The sequence below is a fragment of the Hyperoodon ampullatus genome, assembly GCF_949752795.1.
Source record: "Hyperoodon ampullatus genome assembly, chromosome: 13".
NCBI classification, from domain to species: Eukaryota; Metazoa; Chordata; class Mammalia; order Artiodactyla; family Ziphiidae; genus Hyperoodon; species Hyperoodon ampullatus.
Window position 1 is genome coordinate 15,437,239 of NC_136926.1, and position 17,976 is coordinate 15,455,214.

Genomic DNA, 17,976 nt, shown 5'->3' on the forward strand with positions numbered 1-17,976 from the left:
CCACATGCCACAACTAAGAGTTCACATGCTGCAACTAAGATCTCACATGCTGCAACTAAGACCCAGCAAGGCCATATAAACAAATATTTAAAAAAAAAAGAAACAGGGCTTCCCTGGTGGCGCAGTGGTTGGGAGTCCGCCTGCCGATGCAGGGGACGCAGGTTCGTGCCCCGGTCCGGGAAGATCCCACTTGCCGCAGAGCAGCTGGGCCCGTGAGCCATGGCCACTGAGCCTGCACGTCCAGAGCCTGTGCTCCGCAACAGGAGAGGCCACAACAGTGAGAGGCCCGCGTACCACACACACACAAAAAAAAGAGTCATCACAAGGGTTAAATAAGTCTTCATATGTTATGGTCTAAACACAGTGCTTGGCACGGAGCATACCACTGACTAATAAACACTGAATGAAATAATCATAATACAGGGATGATAACAATGGCTGCGTATCAGATGCTGTAGCTACTGTTATCATTATCCCATTTTCTTCTTTGAAGAAATGCTTAAAACGTATTCTAAAACCAGGACTAACTTCACAGCCTATTTGGACAGAGGTGCAATTTATTACTTTCCACAACATACTTCAAGATATCAATGTTATCTAATGAAAAATTATAGGGCTTGTAAAGATAAGAATAGTAAGAGATCAAGGTCTAATGAAGAATAATCTGACAATCTGTTTCTTTTTATTTTTTGGCCACACTGCGTGGCTTGTGGGATATGGGATCTTAGTTCCCCAACCAAAGATTGAACCTGGGCCCTCGTCAGTGAGAGCGTGGAGTCCTAACCACTGGACCACCAGGGAATTCCCTGGCAATCTCTTTAAAAAGAAATGTACCACCAATGGATGAAAAGAGAAAATGTGGCATGTCCCTACATGGAATATTATTCAGCCATAAAAAGGAAGGAAATACTGGTACAGGTTAAGACATGGGTGAACCTTGAAAACATGATGCTAAGTGAAAGAAGCCAGTTGCAAAAGGACCAGATATTATATGATTCCATTTATATGAAATGTCCAGAACAGATAAATCCATAGAGATAAAAAGCAGATTGGTGGTTGCCAAGGGGTTGGGGGGAAGGGAGGTATGGTGATGGTTTAATGCGTGCAGGGTGTCCTTCTGGGTGACGAAGATATCTTGGAACTGGATAGAGGAGGTGGTTTTACAACACTGTGAATGTAACAAATGTCTCCGTATTGTTCACTTTAAAAGGATTAGTTTTATGTTATGGTTCAGCTTATTTTAAAAATATGGGGGGAAAAGGAATGCAATTTTACTATATTCAGGGACCTACAGGACATCCAAACCTTGCTTAAAAAGAAATCCTGGTACCTAACGGAGAGCGTGGGAACCTCTGCTCATACCTGCTGCAGGCGCTCGGGCTGTTGCTGCTTCTCAATGGCAGAAATTGCTGGAGGAAGAGTTTGCCTCACATGCCTTTGCGGGCCCCTGAGATCAAAATCAGTATCACTGTGCAATGCTGCCACGCTATTATTTAACCAACAGTGTGGGACACGGACCCACGGGAGGAACCAGGCATTTTCACAGGTGCCTGATGCCTCATGAACAAGTCACTGTCTTTTCACTTCTTTGTCAGCCTTTGTGATCGTTTCAGGGAGAGTCTCTGGTGGTAGCTTGCTAACCCTGGCTTACGCCGGCAGGCTTGGAGTCTCCGCAGGACAGAAGCTAGCTACATGTAACGGCATCGTTTTGTTTATCCTTTTATATATTGCTACATGTATTGTTTATCCTTTTACATATTGCTACATGTATCTAATTCTGGGAAGTGATACTGTTTCTCCATTTAGAGTGATGATAACTGGTCCCTTTCTAAACAGCATTTAAGGTTTCAAGAAATGTGTGAATTAGGTAATAGTAAAGATGATGCATGAATCTGGCACAACCCTAGGTGGCAAGGTGGGTCTGGGGACGATATTTCAGGAATGTGTGCACTCAGAGACAGCTGGTCCCTAAAGGCCCACTCCAGGTCACTGGAGACTTCTCCCTGATGACCTCACAGTCCCATGGGATTTTCAGTTTGGGACCAGCTTTGATGTGGCTGTGCTGTGTGACTATGATTAGGTTACTCACCCTCTCTGGACCTCAGCCTCCTCGTCTTAAAAATGGGGATGGGAGGTGGAGTGAAGACCCTGCAATCAAGTTGTGCAGACCTCTACCTGCCTTCCTGCATCTGCTCATTCATTCATTCATTCACTCGGTCATTCAGCAAATATTTGTTGAAATAGTACGCACTGGGCACTCTTCTGGGCTCTGGGGTACAGATGTGAGTAGGACAGACTTGATCCCAGCCCTCACTGAGCTGATATTTTAGTGGGGGAGACAGACAGTAACCAAGGGAGAAAATAATTGGTCATTCCAAATAGTGGTAAGAAAAGAAGGTGGTGAAATTGGGAATAACTGGGTGTTAAAACAGGCAGTCAGGGGCTTCCCTGGTGGCACAGTGGTTGAGAGTCCACCTGCCAATGCAGGGGACACAGGTTCGTGTCCCGGTACGGGAAGATCCCATATGCCGCGGAGCAGCTGGGCCTATGAGCCATGGCCGCTGGGCCTGCACGTCCGGAGCCTGTGCTCCACAACGGGAGAGGTCACAACAGTGAGAGGCCCGCGTACAACAACAACAACAACAAAAAAACAGGCAGTCAGCCAGGCTGGGCTAGGGTGAGGCAACTGGGGTACTCATGTTGGGTGCAAAATTTAAAGGGGGTGCACACCAAAAACTTTAGGAGTCAGGATAAATAGTACTTTTATATAATATTTTGAAAACTCAAAATTAATGCAAAATAATCCATAATCAACAAAACAGCAACATTTTAAATAAAGACATAGTGGGGAGGGAGGGAATAAAATAAATAAATAAATAAATAAGACAGGATCTGACAGATCTGCCATTCAGGGGAGATGAGATATCCAAGTGCGGTGAGGTCCTATCTTTATGGAAAATGTCCCTATGTTTTTCACCATGAATTTCTGGTGCATTCATTTTCATTTTAAAGTTGTTTTATTACAATCTTTTTCTTGATTTCTGAGGTTTTTTTCTTTCTTTTTTTAAACTGATTTCGAGTTTTGTGGCACCCCTTACATTTTCCTCCCAAAGTGAGTACCTTGCTCGCTTCACCCTAGTCCTGGCCCTGAGTGGCAGGCAGTGCGTCAGGAGGGCCTCTCTGAGGAGGTGACACTTGACCCGAGTCCTGAATGAGAAGTTGCCAACTTTGCTGAGCTCTGGAAGGGTGTGGCAGGCAAAGGGAACAGCACTGACAATGGCCCTGAGACAGGATCAAGCTTGGTGAGTTCTAGGAAGAGAAAAACACTGGTGTGGCTACAATTCAGGGATTCTGGGGCTGGGGGAAAGAAGGAGGGGCTGAGACCCCAAAGGTCCTCAAAAGCCAGATGACACGGGGCCCTGTGGGCCTAGGTGAGGGGTCAGACCTTTATCTGAAATGCAGCCAGGGGCACGGGAGGGTTTCAGCAGAAGGGGTGATGCTCTGCCTTGGGCTTGTTTAAGACTATTCTGGTGGTCCAGTGGTTAGGACTCTGAGCTTCCACTGCAGGGGGCATGTGTTTGATCCCTGGTCGGGGAACTAAGATCCCACATGCTACATGGTGCGGCTGAAAAAAACCCAAAAATACTATTCTGGCTGCTGAGTGCGACATAGATTGGGGATGGGAGTGAGGACAGCCTCGAAACTGGTGACAGGAAGGCCAGCGGGGAGGTTGCTAGTCACCCGGGCAAGGGACATGCGCAGCTTCTGCCCTCTGTGTTTGCTGTCGCATGTCTTCTCCCTGGAAGCCTTCCTGAGGTGCTTTTATTCCTCATTTGGCAGGAGAAGAATTTTGAGGCTCGGAGAGGTTAATTCATCTGCTCAGGGTCCTAGCTAGTAAGAAGCGGAGGTAGGCTTTGAACCCAGGTCTCCAAATACCCAGCCTGGCCCATTCTCTGCCCACCTTACCACCTCAGAAGAAAGGGTTAGCATGTAACTTCAGGCAAGCCTCAGTTTCCCTCATCTGTAAAATGGGACGAATTACAGCACCCACTTCCTGGGGTGGAGGAGCCCAGAAAATTGAATGTGTCCTGCACAGGCTGAGTGCTCAATAACTTTTACCTTAAAAGGAAGAAAAAGGACCTTTTCCCACCACTTTCTCTCTCCCTCTCTCTCTCTCTCTGTCTCTCTGCTGGTTCTCCCCTAAAAGGAGAAACTTTGGTATTTATTCTTCAAACATTTATTTTATTCTTTAGGGTTTTTTTGGAAGGGGAAGGATTGGTGAAGGCAATCAGTTTTCGGACTTAAGGTAAAAAATCACAGCAAAGGGTCGACTTGACTCTTTATAATTAATGGGGCGGCTTGTAATAGGATTCTCCTGCCCGTGGCGCTCCCAGGAAACACCTTTTTACATAAGATATTGCCCACGCCGGAATGGCAGCAGGGTGATTTATGGGGTTCCTTGCTCCAGAAAACCTCTCCTGGGGTTGCCCAGCCAGTGGCATTTATCAGGGAGTTTGGAAACCAGGCAAGAAACCTGCCCGTGACATTTTTGGTGGAGTTTAAAAAGCACAAACACTGGGGAAGGGAGAAGCCAGTGGGATGGGGACAGGGGGAGAGGGTCCATTTAGGTTGGCTTTTCCACCAGCAGAGCCTGAGATGGGGGTTCTTGGCATGTGATTTATCAAGAGTAGAAGGGGATGGCAGGTGAACAGGAGTGGGGGGGCTCAGGCGGAATCGGGTCTCAGCCTCATCCCACGGGGAGCTCTGATCTGTGAATGGGACCACAGAGCTGCCCCCACCTTGAGGTTGTAGGAGAGGCTGCATCTCTAAACACAGTGGCTCCCACTGGCTGTCCTCTGGAGAAGGGGGCAGCTGTGGGCTGTCAGCAGCCAACACTCTCAGCAGCTGGGGGGCATGGCTGCACCCACCTGATCCAGGAGATTTGAGTCGGTGGCGGGGTGAGCACCAATCGTACGCAAAGGTTTCTCAGGACAGGAGATGAAGATCGAGGCTGGGGACAGAGCGGAGGGAGACGGGAGGCAGGGATATGGTCTCATGCTCCACTCTCCTAGGGCTCTTCATCGTCCTCAGAGTACAAACCAAAGCACTGACCACAGCCTGCAAGGCTCTTCGTGACCTGGTACCCCTTCCCTCCACCCATGCACACTCCTTACCTCTCTGTCCATCTTCCACCGTCATCTACTTTCTCTCCCTTGCCCTTCCCTCTGCAGTCACAGTGGCCTCCTCACAGGTTCCCACCTCAGGACCTTTGCACATGCTGTTCCCTCTGTTCTTCCCCCATACACCCCCACATACTCCTTCATTTCCTTCAGTCCTCAGCTCAAATGTCACCTTTTCAAAGAAGTTTTCTTAACCATCCTATCTCGACTAACCAAAAGATTAAGACACTTGGGAAACAGATCAACCCGCTGTGTGACTGGAGGCTCCTGGCGCTGCTTCTCTAAACCTGTTTCTTCTGCTATAAACTAGGATCAATAACCCAAACCTTCATATAAAGAGCCTCTGTAAATGGATTCCGTAAATTCAGCCACTATCCTGGTGAGGTGTTGGCGAGATCATTTAAATTTTCCAGAAGTTTCTTCTTCAAAGCAGTCCAGGGACTTCCCTGGTGGCACAGTGGTTAAGACTCCACGCTCCCAATGCAGGGGGCCTGGGTTCAATCCCTGGTCAGGGAAGTAGATCCCACTTGCCGCAACTAAGCGTTCGCATGCCACAGTTAAGGAGCCCGCCTGCCACAACTAAGGAGCTGGCAAGCCGCAGCTAAGACCCGGCTTGCCAAATAAATAAATAAACAAATAAATTTTTTTTTAAAAAAGCAGTCCAGTGGGTTTAGGGACTTGGTGAGATGCGTTGCCTCACTGGGTTCACTACCTGCCCGTCATCACAGCTCAGCGAACCAGGTCCTACAGGGGGCGGACCGTGGGTCCACCTGCCTCCTTTCCTCCACTGTGGAACCCCTGGCTACTCTGGCTGTTATCGTAATTAGGGTCCTTGACTCTGGAGTGGGCCTGGGCTCTACCTCTCTCCCAGCATCCCTTTCTTCATGTGTAAGACAGGGAATCCTCCCAGGCACTGAGTAGTTGCTTGATAAAGTGATAACACTTAAAACAGCATGCGATCTCCCAGGAATACACAAAGAGAAATAATCCAGAGACACCTCCCCCCTCCCAAGAAAAAGACCCAGAAGAGATGAGATTTGCCTGACTCAGGGTTTCCCAACCTCAGCTCTACTACTCTGAGGTCCAGTTACTCCTTGCCGTGGGGGCCATCCTGTGCATTGTAGGGCGTCAGGCAGCTTCCCTGGACCTCATCCACTAAGTGCCAGGGGCACGCTCCCCCAACCCAGTTGTGGCAATCAAACATGTCTCCAGAATTTGCCAAACAATTCCCAGCTCACATCCTGAGAGCTGCTCTGATTGGACAGTTTGGCTCCTGGGCCTGCCCTTGAACCAGTCACCATGGCCAGACAGAATACAGTGCTTGAATTGGCTGAGGTTGGGGTCACATGTTCCTCCTCCTTTCCTGCAGGACCTGTCCAGAGCCTTTTTATAAATAGGCAGGCAAACAGACCACATGGCTTTTCCTAAATTGCTTTGAATTTGAGCTAACACTAAGAAATCGGGAGATCTGTTATGCTGGACCGGCTATTGGATAAACTTGAGCAGTGGCCACCTCCTTTAGGCAGAATATGAGCTTTCCAATTTGCTCCAATCCCCACCACTCCCTAATGTCTAGCCCCCAACCTGCTTCATCGTATACATCTAAGTTTGATGCCTGGCTAGTAACTGGATTATAAGTCCCAAGTGTAAAAATGTGAAGCTCTACACAGTTTGAGGGAAATCCTTCAATGAATTGCAAGTGTTGCCTCATAAATACACGAGTGCATGCACTCTCCCACACATGGACACAAACATACATGCATGCCTACAAGTACAAAAGCACACAGCCATGCACAGATGACTTGAGATATAAAGCCAGTCTGAGCCATCGTGTCCACAACTGAGGGTCGGACCCTTCTCTGAAGGTACAGGAGCACGTACCTGCTTTGTACTGGGCTCTTGCTCAGGCTGGAGAAAGGGGAGCAGCAGCAGCATGACCCTGGTCCACCTTCCCATGCCCCTGCCATGCCTGGGGCCAGCTCTGGGGTAAAAACACCCCCTGTGCCAACCAAAGGCTGGATTTCAACCATCACCTTGGCTTAAGGCTGGAGAGAAGGACTAGATGGAGGCAGCCTCTGGAGGCAGGGGTTTTCGAGTCCACCTGGTGAGAAGACAGAGGGAACCTCGGCTGATAGGACCCACAGGGAACCAAAGGGCCCCCCTCCCAGGAGAGGGGCCCCAGCTGGGCTGGGGAAGCTGGGTGTATCTCAGGCAGGTACACACACCTGGTGACCCAGTGTTCAGTGCTCTCCACAGAGCCCTGGACCAATACAGAAAATCTCCTGCTCCCAGGACCCTCCTCGTAGGCTCCCCATTTCCCCCACTGAGTGGTCCAGGAGGGCAAAGGCAGAATGGCAATGGTTTCTCAGCTCCAGTGCCCGTCCCGCTGCATCAGGCCATAACCGCCATCACCTCAGCTTCAACCATCCACGTCCTGCTCTCTCCCTGTGCCTCCGCCCTGCCCTTGGCATTCCTTGGGTGTCAACCAGGAAGGGCGCCTCCAAGGTAATTGACATGTGTTATCTGGACAGGGTCAGTGGCCCCTCGGGTTCTTATCTCAAGCTTGCCGGGACCAGGAGAGGAGCCAACGGCAGCTGACAAGTCTCCCAAGAGGGCAGCCAAGGACAGGAGCCTGAGTGGAAGACAGAGCATCTGGAGTGAAGACGGGCTCTGCCACTCACCTGGAGGAGTGCGGGGCTGGGGAGACGGTCTCTGGCTGAAGCAACCCCAGGGGCTTCAGGGAGGAGGCTGCCTTTACACTGGGCTTCGAAGAATGTGTAGGATTTAGAAGCATAGAGGGCATGGCATGCAGGGGGCATGGCTTAAGCAAAGGAAAGGAGGTAGGAGGGCAGTCGTGGTTAGAGGCACAAGCCCAGGTGTTTACACAGCAGCGTTCCAGTTCAGCTGTGTGACTTGGAGTAAGTGCTTGACTACTCTGTGCCTCGGTTTCCTCATTTGCAAAAATGAAGATTATAATAGTATCTACCACATAGGTTACCGCAGGATTAAATGAAATGACTGCTGAGACCCGAAGCACACAGTAGGTGCTCAACACGAGAATAACTACTAGTTCCTCCACACCCCTCATTGTTGCAGGAGGAACACTCAGGAGGTGGTAAGAACTAGCAATTATTGAAAGACCATACCTATGCCGGGTCCTAGTAGTAATCTGCAAACAACCCATTTTACTGGTTAGAACACTGAGGTACTGAACCAGAGCATCATTTACTCAAGGTCACTGGGGTAGTGAGTAGGAACAAAGTTCAGGCTCAAGCCTGGCTGTGTCCCGCTCTGGAGCGTTCAGTGTCTATTCCAGGAACCCACAAGGACATAGGGCTGGGTCCTGGGGCCTTCTGGAGGGACAACCTTGGCAACCGAGGTCGATGTCTATGGTCAAAGGGAGGATGAAACCGAAGCAGCGGGCAAAGTACAGGGAGGCCACTGCTGCTCTCAAATCCTCAGCCTGAGAAAAGGAGGAGACACCTGGTGGAGGGAACAGTTTGGCCACAGGAAAGGAGGTGGGAAGCAGCAAGTGGGTCTCCTCCAGCACAGAGGGGCAGCCTGAGGCCCAGAGAGGGGAAGGCACTTGCCCAAGGTCACACAGCCCTCATGAGGCAGCCCCTCAGCGGGAGCTGGGAGCTGGGTTCTGCCAAGGGCTGTGACACAGGGTGGCCCCCACCCTCTCTGAGCCTTGTTTCCTGCAGCGCTGGGAGGGGTTGGATAGGGCTCCCCCCATGCCCAGACTGTGTGGGCCCATTCGCATCTGGGACCTCAGCACCCACCCACCCCCACCCCCACCCCCAGCTGGGTAGAGTCAAGGAAGACCCTGGGGCAGGTCTCACCTGCCTGGAGCCGGGCTTCCCCATTGGAGACAATTTGCTGCCCCCTGGTGGCCACAAAGGATTCTAATTTTCTCTCGGTTTCTGAAGAGATCCTTCCCAGGGGCTGCAGGTGCCCAGTTTCAGGACCAGTGTCCACCCTCCTTTTGACCCACAGGTGTGTCCAGACCGACCTGGAGGCCCTACCTCCTTCTCCAATGTCCCACCACACAAAGAAGGCGGAGGTCCAAGAAATACAGAGTCATGTCAAAAATCACAGGGTTTGAAACTGGCTGGGCTACACTCCAGCCTGTGTGACCTCGAGCGAGTTGTCACCTTTCCATGCCTCAGTGTCCCCATCTGTAGAACACGGACGATAATAATGGTTTCTACTTCATAGCACCTTTGTGAACTTTAAAGAGGACAATGAATAGAAAGTTCTTAGAAGCATTTCTGGCACATGACAAGCACTTGATAAAGATTGGCAATATTGTCCTACCAGCCCAGGCCTGAGAAGTGACAGAATGTCCCCCTCCCCTTCCTGAGCAGGTCCGCCAGGTAAGGGAAGCCCGGCTAGGAGCTCAGCATGGCCGGATTCCCTTAGGAGCTGGAGTTCTGAATTCTTGGCTTTGATGCACAAGCTGTGTGATATGAAGAGAGTCGCTTCATCAGAGTGCTGGCATCAGGTTGCTGTGTGCCTTCTCTGAGTTCATGGAGGCGGAAAAAAATGGACCTGCTGGAGTTACAGGCACAACTCAGAAAGGGTTTATTGGCCAGAGCTGCAGGGAAGCCAAAGGGGGCAGTTCAGGAGGGCTTCCTGCAGGAGGCAGCCAGCGTAGCAGCACAGGGCAGCTGCCACTGCCATCCATGAGCACAGAGGCCCCTCAGCCAGCAACCCCCTCCAGGGGTGTCCAGGAGCTTCTTGGGGGTCACTGGGGCCCAGCCAGCCCTCCTAAACCAGGAGCCCTCAGCCCTGGCCCAGCTGGGCTTTCAGAGCCTGTAGCTCCCCACTGTCAATGTTGTTGCCTCCACACACGATGACCACGACTGAGGCCGGGGAAGGGTGCAGGCGGCCCTCAGCCTGAAGCCTCCCCAGGAGGCCTGAGTAGATGGCAGCTAAGGCTGCCCCGCAGGCAGGCTCCACCAACATCCGCTCATCATCTGCCCAGAGTAGGGGAACGGGGGTGGAGGGGAGGAAAGGGAGGAAGAACCAGTTAGTGCTCAGCAGGCTCTGGGCACTGCAATTCCATGAAGCCAGCCATCCAGGCATCCATCTCACAATCCTTCATCTGTCTGACTCTCTCTCCATCCATCAATCTGACCATCTATCCCTCCATCCATCCGCCTTTCATCTATCCATCCATCCATCCCACCCTCTATCCATCATTAGACTGTCTGTCTTTCCATCCATCAGTGTATCTATCAATCATTGTTTTATCCATCCATCCATTCATCCATCCATCCATGCATCCCCTATCCATCATTTGACTGTCTGTCTGTCCATCCATCAATGTGTCCATTAATCAATGTGTCCACCCATCCTTCCATCCATTTCATCCATGTCATTTGTCAATCCACTGCCCATCAATCTAACCGTCTACCCACCCACCCATCCACCTATTCATTATCCACCTTTCCACTCACTCATACATTCATCCATTCACTCAACAAATATTTATTGAGCGCCCCCTCCCTGCCAGGCCCAGTGCTAGGAAGGCCCTGGGGACACAACAATGAACAAGACACACCAGCCCCCGCCCTCATAGAGTTCACAGTCTAGTGATGTAGTTGGCAGTTATGAGACTGTTGGGATTGGTGCATAGGAAGTCTTCAACCCAGGTGGGGTGGGGGTGAGAGATCAGAGGAGGCTTCCTGGAGGAGGTGCCATGATAGCTGAGTAGCCCTTAGTTACATGAAACCAATAGGGAGCAGGGCCAGGATGGGCAGCCAGAGTGGAGAAGAGTGGGTGCAGAAGTCCGGAGGCTAGAGACAGCAGGACACACCCCTTCCTCACCCCCACCCTTTCCATCCACTCAACGTGCACTTACTACATGATTACTGTATACCCAGCCCTGCAATAGGCACTGAGGCTACACACGAGAGAGAGCACACTCTCTCCAGGGGATCCAGGGACTTGGCAGGTTTCTGAGCCCGGGTGGGGGGCAGTGCTCACTCACCCAGGAACCGCTGCACAGCGCTCACAGCCTCAACATCCTCCACCACCTCAGAGAAGACCTTGAACTCCTTCGTACACGCCAGGGCCTGTGCAGCCACCGTCTTGGCACCCAGACACTTGGCTACACTGCAGGAGCGGGCAGGTGGGGCAGGGAGGGCAGGGGTGCGGAGAAGAGCTGGCGAGTCAAGTCTCCTCCCCGCACAGCCCCAGCCCTCCCCAGCCCCGGGCCCCCTCCCATCCTGCAATGGGCCGGGGGCCCGGCATTTCGAGAGTCTCGAGCAGCGCCTGGCTCAAAGGACGCACTCAAAAAGTGTGTGTCCTGGGCTTCCCTGGTGGCGCAGGGGTTGAGAGTCCGCCTGCCGATGCAGGGGACACGGGTTCGTGCCCCGGTCCGGGAAGATCCCACATGCCGCGGAGCGGCTGGGCCCGTGAGCCATGGCCGCTGAGCCTGCGCGTCCGGAGCCTGTGCTCCGCAACGGGAGAGGCCACAGCAGTGAGAGGCCCACGAACCACCCCCCAAAAAAATCGTGTGACCCATGAATAGCTGATGAATGCATATCACCCCCTCTGACTCTACAGCCATGATTGTGTTGTTCTTGCACAGACCCCAGAAAGCCAAGCCTAGAAAATGATCTTTTCTTCATTTTATTCATTAATAACCATTTACCATGTCTATACTATAGCTAATATTCATTGAATGTTGACAAGGTGCTGGATGCTTGGATTTTCTGACAGGGGTTTTGTTTGTTTGTTTGTTTGTTTGGCTGCGCCATGCAGCATGTGGGATCTTAGTTCCCCAATCAGGGATCGAACCTGAGCCCCATGCAGTGGAAGCGCGGAGTTGTAACCACTGGACCTCCAGGGAAGTCCCTGGATTTTCTGTTTTCATCCTTAAGCTCTCCCTTGGAGTTAGAAATTTATGAGTTCCATTTTATAGGTCAGGAAACTGAAGGTCACAGAGGTTGAGGAACTTGCCCAAGAACACACAGCTAGTCAAGAGCAGAATGTGGGCTCAAATTCAGGTAGTCTGGCTCCAGAGTCCATGCTCTGAACCTCCGTGCTTGGGATCACCTACCTGCTGGTATTTTCCTGAGCTAGGCAGTGTTTCAGGCCTGGGAGAGGCTTTGCTGAGCTCATAAGAACTGGCTCTGTGCCCTCAGTGGCCCAGAGTACGGACTCTGGTACCAGGCTGCCTGGTTTCAAACCTTGGCTCTAAACTAGCTGTGTGACCTTGGAAAAGTCACTTCACCTCCCTGAGCCTCAGTTTCCTCATCTGAAAAACTGGGCTAATAACAATACCTGGCTCACGACGTTGTCGTAGAGAATGAGTTAAAACATTTCAAGTGCTTAGAACAGAGCCTGACAGATAGTGAGTTCTACAGAAGTGTTGGTTGCGATAATTGTTATTGCTGCTATCAAGAAGCAAGTCTGGGAGGGGAGACAGCAGTGAGTAAAGAAACACAAGGACAAGTAAAGAAATACCCACGGTAGGTAGACGCTCTGAGGGAGAACTTGGCGGGGGGGAACTCCGATGACAGAGTTGTGGGGAGAATCTCTCTGAGGGGAGGGAAAACAGCCAAAAGAAGAAGAGGGAACCCTAGGACTTCTGGGCAGAGGACACAGCCCGTGCAGAGGCATGGAGGGAGGAAAGAGCATGACCCATTCAAGGGACAGGAAGACAGGCCAGTGGCTGAAGTGGAATGGGGAGGAGTCTGATTTGGGCCTGAGAGCTTGGGGAACACTCTGATGGGTTTAAGCGGGGAATGAAAAGTCCTATAGATCAGCCATGCAGGATTAAGGAGACCCCCTTGAGGGGACTTCCCTGGTGGTCCAGTGGTTAGGGCTCCATGCTTCCACTGCAGGGGACATGGGTTCGATCCCTGGTTGGGGAACTAAGATCCCGCATGCCATGGTGTGGCCAAAAAAAAAATCTTTTTTTAATCAAAAAAAAAAAAGGTGACCCCCTTGAGCGCCCCACTTCCACTAAGTGGGACTGGGAGGTCCTAGGGCAGCCTAGCGCCCCACAAATGCCCCCAGCCTATGCCTACCTGGTGATGTCCGGCAGTGTCACCAGCCTGCCTGCCTTGATGGCCGCATTGAAAGAGTGTGCCCCTTGGGTCTCCATGGCAATTATGGGCACATGCTGCCAGCCCACCTCTGCCAGACCAGCCGACACCCCGGCCAGGAGGCCTCCGCCCCCCACTGCCAGCACCAGGGCACCCGGTGGGGTCCCCAGCACTGCCTTCAGCTCCCGCACCAGGCTCCCGTGGCCTTCCCTGCAGGATGAGGGGGCAGGAGAGAGGAGCAGGGGTGAGACGGGCCCCAGTCCCACGGGTTCACGCCCACACACACTCCCCGCGTCGCCATCCGCCTCCCCACCCATGGCACGTGGAGGGGAGACCCTGCCACGCTTAGTTCACTCAGCTTCCATCCACTCAGGTTATTCATCCACTCATTCTTTCCCCCTTTCATCAACCTCCCAGGCACATCCTCAATCCATTTAATCCATTCCACAACGCTGGAAAGAGGCAGCGTTCTTGTGTCTGGTTAAGAGGAGACCAGAGTAACACGTGGAACCAGCCCAACTCAAGTCCTGGGCCTGGGACCCAAGGTCTCTGCCACTTACTAGCTGTGTGAGCTTCAGCAAGGAGCTTGACCCCTCTGTGCCTCGGTTTCCTCACTTGTAAAATGGGCATTAAAAAAACCATCTCTAGGGCTCTGGGGAAGACGAAACGGATGAAATGTGTCCCCAAGTACACACTCAGTCAAGGGGATTTATTATTAGCATTTCCATTTTACACACGTGGCAACTGAGGCATGGGTGGTGAGATGCTTTGCAGAGTCACACAAATCACAAGTGGCAGAGGTGGGGTCTGGACCTCCATGTGCCTGGCTTCCAAGCCTCTTCTCCTGTTTGGGCCTCAGTTTCCCCTCTGTCCAGTGGGAGGACCCTGACTCATCGAGGGTCTCTCAGTGCTGAGTTCCATGAGGAGAGGGGCACCAGCCTTACCATATCAGGGGGTGGTCAAACGGGTGGATGTTCACCCAGCCGTCCTTCTTGGCCAACTCTCGTGCCCTTAGATTGGCCTCGTCCCAGACCTGAAGAGAAACCGAGGCCCTCAGAAGACGGGAGTCAGACGGCTATGGAGGTTGGAGCAGAGCCTGAGGTCTCCTGGATGGCTCCAGGGGCCAGTGGGCTGAGGAGACCCCCGAGGGTGAGACCAGAGCTGGTGTGGACCCAGCAGCCTCCTGGGTCAAAGGCAGAGGCTTCCAAGTGGACAAATGAATGCCACGTGCTTTCTACAATCCAGGCAGGACCCATCGTGTTCTATTCTCATCGTCTGGTTACCTGCGAGTCTCCCCAACAATACTTGGAGCTTTGTAAGAGTAGAGACCACGTCTTATTATCTCTGTATTCTTAGCACTGCCTAACACAGTGCAGGCACACAGTCTGTGCTCAATGAATATCTTTTGGATGGATGATGGATGGATGGAGGGGTGGAAAAGGAGGCAGAGGGAGGGAGAAAGGGCGATGGACGGAAGGATGTTGAATGAATGAATGAGTGAGTGAGTGAATGAATGGATGAATGTATGAAGGAAGGAAGGAGAAAGGAAGACAGAAAAGCAGGCAGGAAGGAAACTGTATACACTAAGTATTTGGAGACCAGCTTTTGGGTACCATGATATGGCTTTTAGTTTTAACTTTGATGGTTTTTAAAAGCCTGTTTTCCAGGGATGATGGATGGATGGATGGATGGATGGATGGATGGATGGATGGATGGATTTCATTTTCTTCTTCTTCCCAGGAGGGGAGAAGGATGACATGTTTGGGTCCCTGTTTCTTGGGTAACAAAGTGAACCAATGATATCCTTATCAGATGAATATCCTTTCATTTCGGGGTGGCCTCAGAATGGGGGATGATGCTGTCATCGTCTTTCTTTATACTTTTTGTCCTATTGCGTGGCAACAGTTTAAAGTGGATAGCACCAAGTGTTAGTGAGGGTGCAGGGAGACAGATACACTCCTGGTAACCACCAGCCTCCTGCTTCTCTTGGGTTCACACAGGAAAAGTCTTCTCAAGGTGGAGAGAGGCAAGATGACAGAGCGTAGCCCTTAACATATAACACATCTCACTCACCCCTCAGCTCAGCCATCCTCAGGGATGACTGGGTCCCAGGCATAGTTCACAAAAAGGAAAAGGAAACAGGATCTCCTGGGGGTGAGGTGGGAGTATAGGGGGAACAGCCCCCTTCAGCTGGTTTCCCCTTCTTGAGGTCCTTACCTTTCCAGTCAGCTGAACTTCGGCCCCCTCCCCCTGCAGCCTGCTCACCACCTGCAGAGAGGTGCCCTCCGGGAGCACAATGGTGGCTGGGATGCCCAGCTTCCGAGCAGCGTAAGCGGCAGCAATGCCTGCGTTACCCCCTGTGGAGGCAGTAGAAGGGGGTGTTGTGGGCATTTGCATTAGCCTGTTGACACACTGCTCTCCCACCCCCTCCATTTCCCTTTGGGAGTCACTCCTTCCTGACACTTATATGCCCCACCATTGGTCCCAGAGGTGGACGCGTGATCTATGTGGAGCCAATCAGAGAACGCACTCACCTGAACCATGATTGGTTCAGGGATGAGTACATGGGACAAGCTGGGCCAAAAAGACCAATTCATGGACTGATGAGGCCATTGGGAAGGGGTACTCCCTTTTCACCAGGGTTGGTAGGATGGTAGGAGGCAAGCCTAAAACTCCTGATGGCCATCTTGTTCCCATGTGGTCTATATGAGAGTAAAGTTAGTACAGAGGAAAGACAAGCCAAGAAAAGGAGAGGTACAGAGGAGAGCTCCTGGGTCCAGCTGTGCCTGAAAGCCAATTATCCCAAGAATTCTTCAATTCTTGGAGCCTGTAACTTAAACCCGTATGATTGGGGTTTTATCACTTACTACCAGGAGGCTTGAAGGATGGGAAGGGGGCTGGGAGAGGACATACAAAGCAGCCATATGACCATGACCTTGATGAGACTGGACCTTTAAGAAGAGGCCAAGGACTTCCCTGGTGGCGCAGTGGTTAAGAATCTGCCTGCCAATGCAGGGGACCTGGGTTCGAGCCCTGGTCCGGGAAGATCCCACATGCCATGGAGCAGCTAAGCCCGTGCACCACAACTACTGAGACTGTGCTCTAGAGCCCACGAGCCACAACTACTGAGCCCACATGCTGCAACTACTGAGGCCCACATGCCACAACTACGGAAGCCCGGGCGCCTAGAGCCCATGCTCTGCGACAAGAGAAGCCACCTCAGTGAGAAGCCCACGCACCACAACAAAGAGTAGACCCTGCTCGCCGCAACTAGAGAAAGCCCACGTGCAGCCAAAATAAACAAATAAATAAATAAATTTATTTTAAAAAAAAAGAAAAAGAGGCCAAGCCCTGGACATCTACTGCTGCTCCAGCCAGGTCCTCCTCCCCCAACCCAGCCCTGAGGACCCTCATGAAATAGAAAGGGGCGGGCTCACCTGAGGAGCACACCAGGTGTCTGCATCCCTTTTTGGCCACCTGGGAAGACAAAGTATGTGGGTAGGGGCTGACCCAAGCAGGTGTCATGGAGGCCTGTGTGGGATGGAGTTAGACCCTCCCACTCCACCTCTCCCCACCCCTCGTCCTGCCCACAGCTGTCCCCTTCCATGTGTACAACCTCACTCTCCCCTCCTGCCCACACACCCTCACCTCCTGGCAGAAACGTCCAATGCCACGGATCTTGAAGGAGCCAGTCGGCTGCACATTCTCATACTTGAGGAAGACAGGCATGCCCACCACCTGGGACAGCGCCCAGCTCTCCAGCAGAGGTGTGACGATGTGGAAGTGCTCACCCTTGGCACACTCCGCCAGAGGGCCCTCCATACCAGCAACCACCTAGAGGGCCTGCAGGAGGGCACAAACATCATAGCGCAGGCAGCTCCAGCCAAGAGTCCCTGTAACCAGAACAGGGAACGGGGAGAGGGAGAAGCTCCTCCACTTGGCTCCCTTAGTGCCATATGGCTGCCAAGCTGTGAGGCTCCAGGGAAGTATCCATGCCTTTCTGGGCCTCAGTTTCACTATCTGGACAAGGAGGTTTTGACTAGGGGCCCTTTTCTTCTGTAACTGTGGCTGCTCACAGTGCTGGGGATGGAGAACGTGGCCAATAGTGGTGATGAATGAATGAGAGTGGGAGAATTCATTCATTCATCATTCATTATTCATTCATTTATTCAAAAGACATTACTGAGCACCTACTATGTGCCAGGCAGTTCCAGGTTTTGGGACCCAGGAGGGGACACGTCAGAGGCAGCCCCTGCTTTGCCGGAGCTCACGGTCTAGCTGGGGAGACAAAATCACAGAATTTCAAACAGGAGTGACCTAGAGGGGAGGGTATTGTTTTAGCAAGAGTGGTCAGCAAAGACGTCTCCCAGGAAAGAAACTTTTTTTTAAACTTGTATTATAGAAAATTTAAACACAGCAAAAGTGTCAAGAACTGTCTGACGAAGCTCCCGTGTAGCCATCACTTAGTTTCAACAGTCGTCAACACGTGGCCTGTCTTGTTTTTTCCATTTCTGTGCCTAATCCTCCTTCCTGTATTATATTATTATTATAAATTTCCTCCCGTATTATTTCTTCTGTAAATAGTTCAGCATGTAGCTCTAAAAGCAAAGAACTCTTTTTAAACATTGTAGCCACAGTTTCAGAACAGTATACATTTGTCCAAGCTCTTCAAATTCTAACCTTGAGTAAGCTAATTTTATTTTATGGAAATTATACGTCACTGATGTTTATTTTTA

General features: G+C 51.5%; 1 protein-coding gene across 1 annotated transcript; it reads right to left on the reverse strand.

The window, feature by feature from the left end:
- Nucleotides 1-9,965: 9,965 nt before the first annotated feature.
- SDSL (serine dehydratase like) lies at nucleotides 9,966-17,505 on the reverse strand (the record flags this gene model as incomplete). Its single annotated transcript, XM_079718216.1, has 8 exons — nucleotides 17,431-17,505; nucleotides 16,889-17,083; nucleotides 16,678-16,717; nucleotides 15,458-15,597; nucleotides 14,185-14,273; nucleotides 13,223-13,450; nucleotides 11,176-11,300; nucleotides 9,966-10,159 (listed from the first exon to the last, which is right to left on the reverse strand). Exons 2-8 carry the CDS (start codon nucleotides 17,060-17,062, stop codon nucleotides 9,966-9,968), a joined length of 990 nt encoding a protein of 329 aa, XP_079574342.1. The 5' UTR covers nucleotides 17,063-17,083; nucleotides 17,431-17,505.
- Nucleotides 17,506-17,976: the final 471 nt, after the last annotated feature.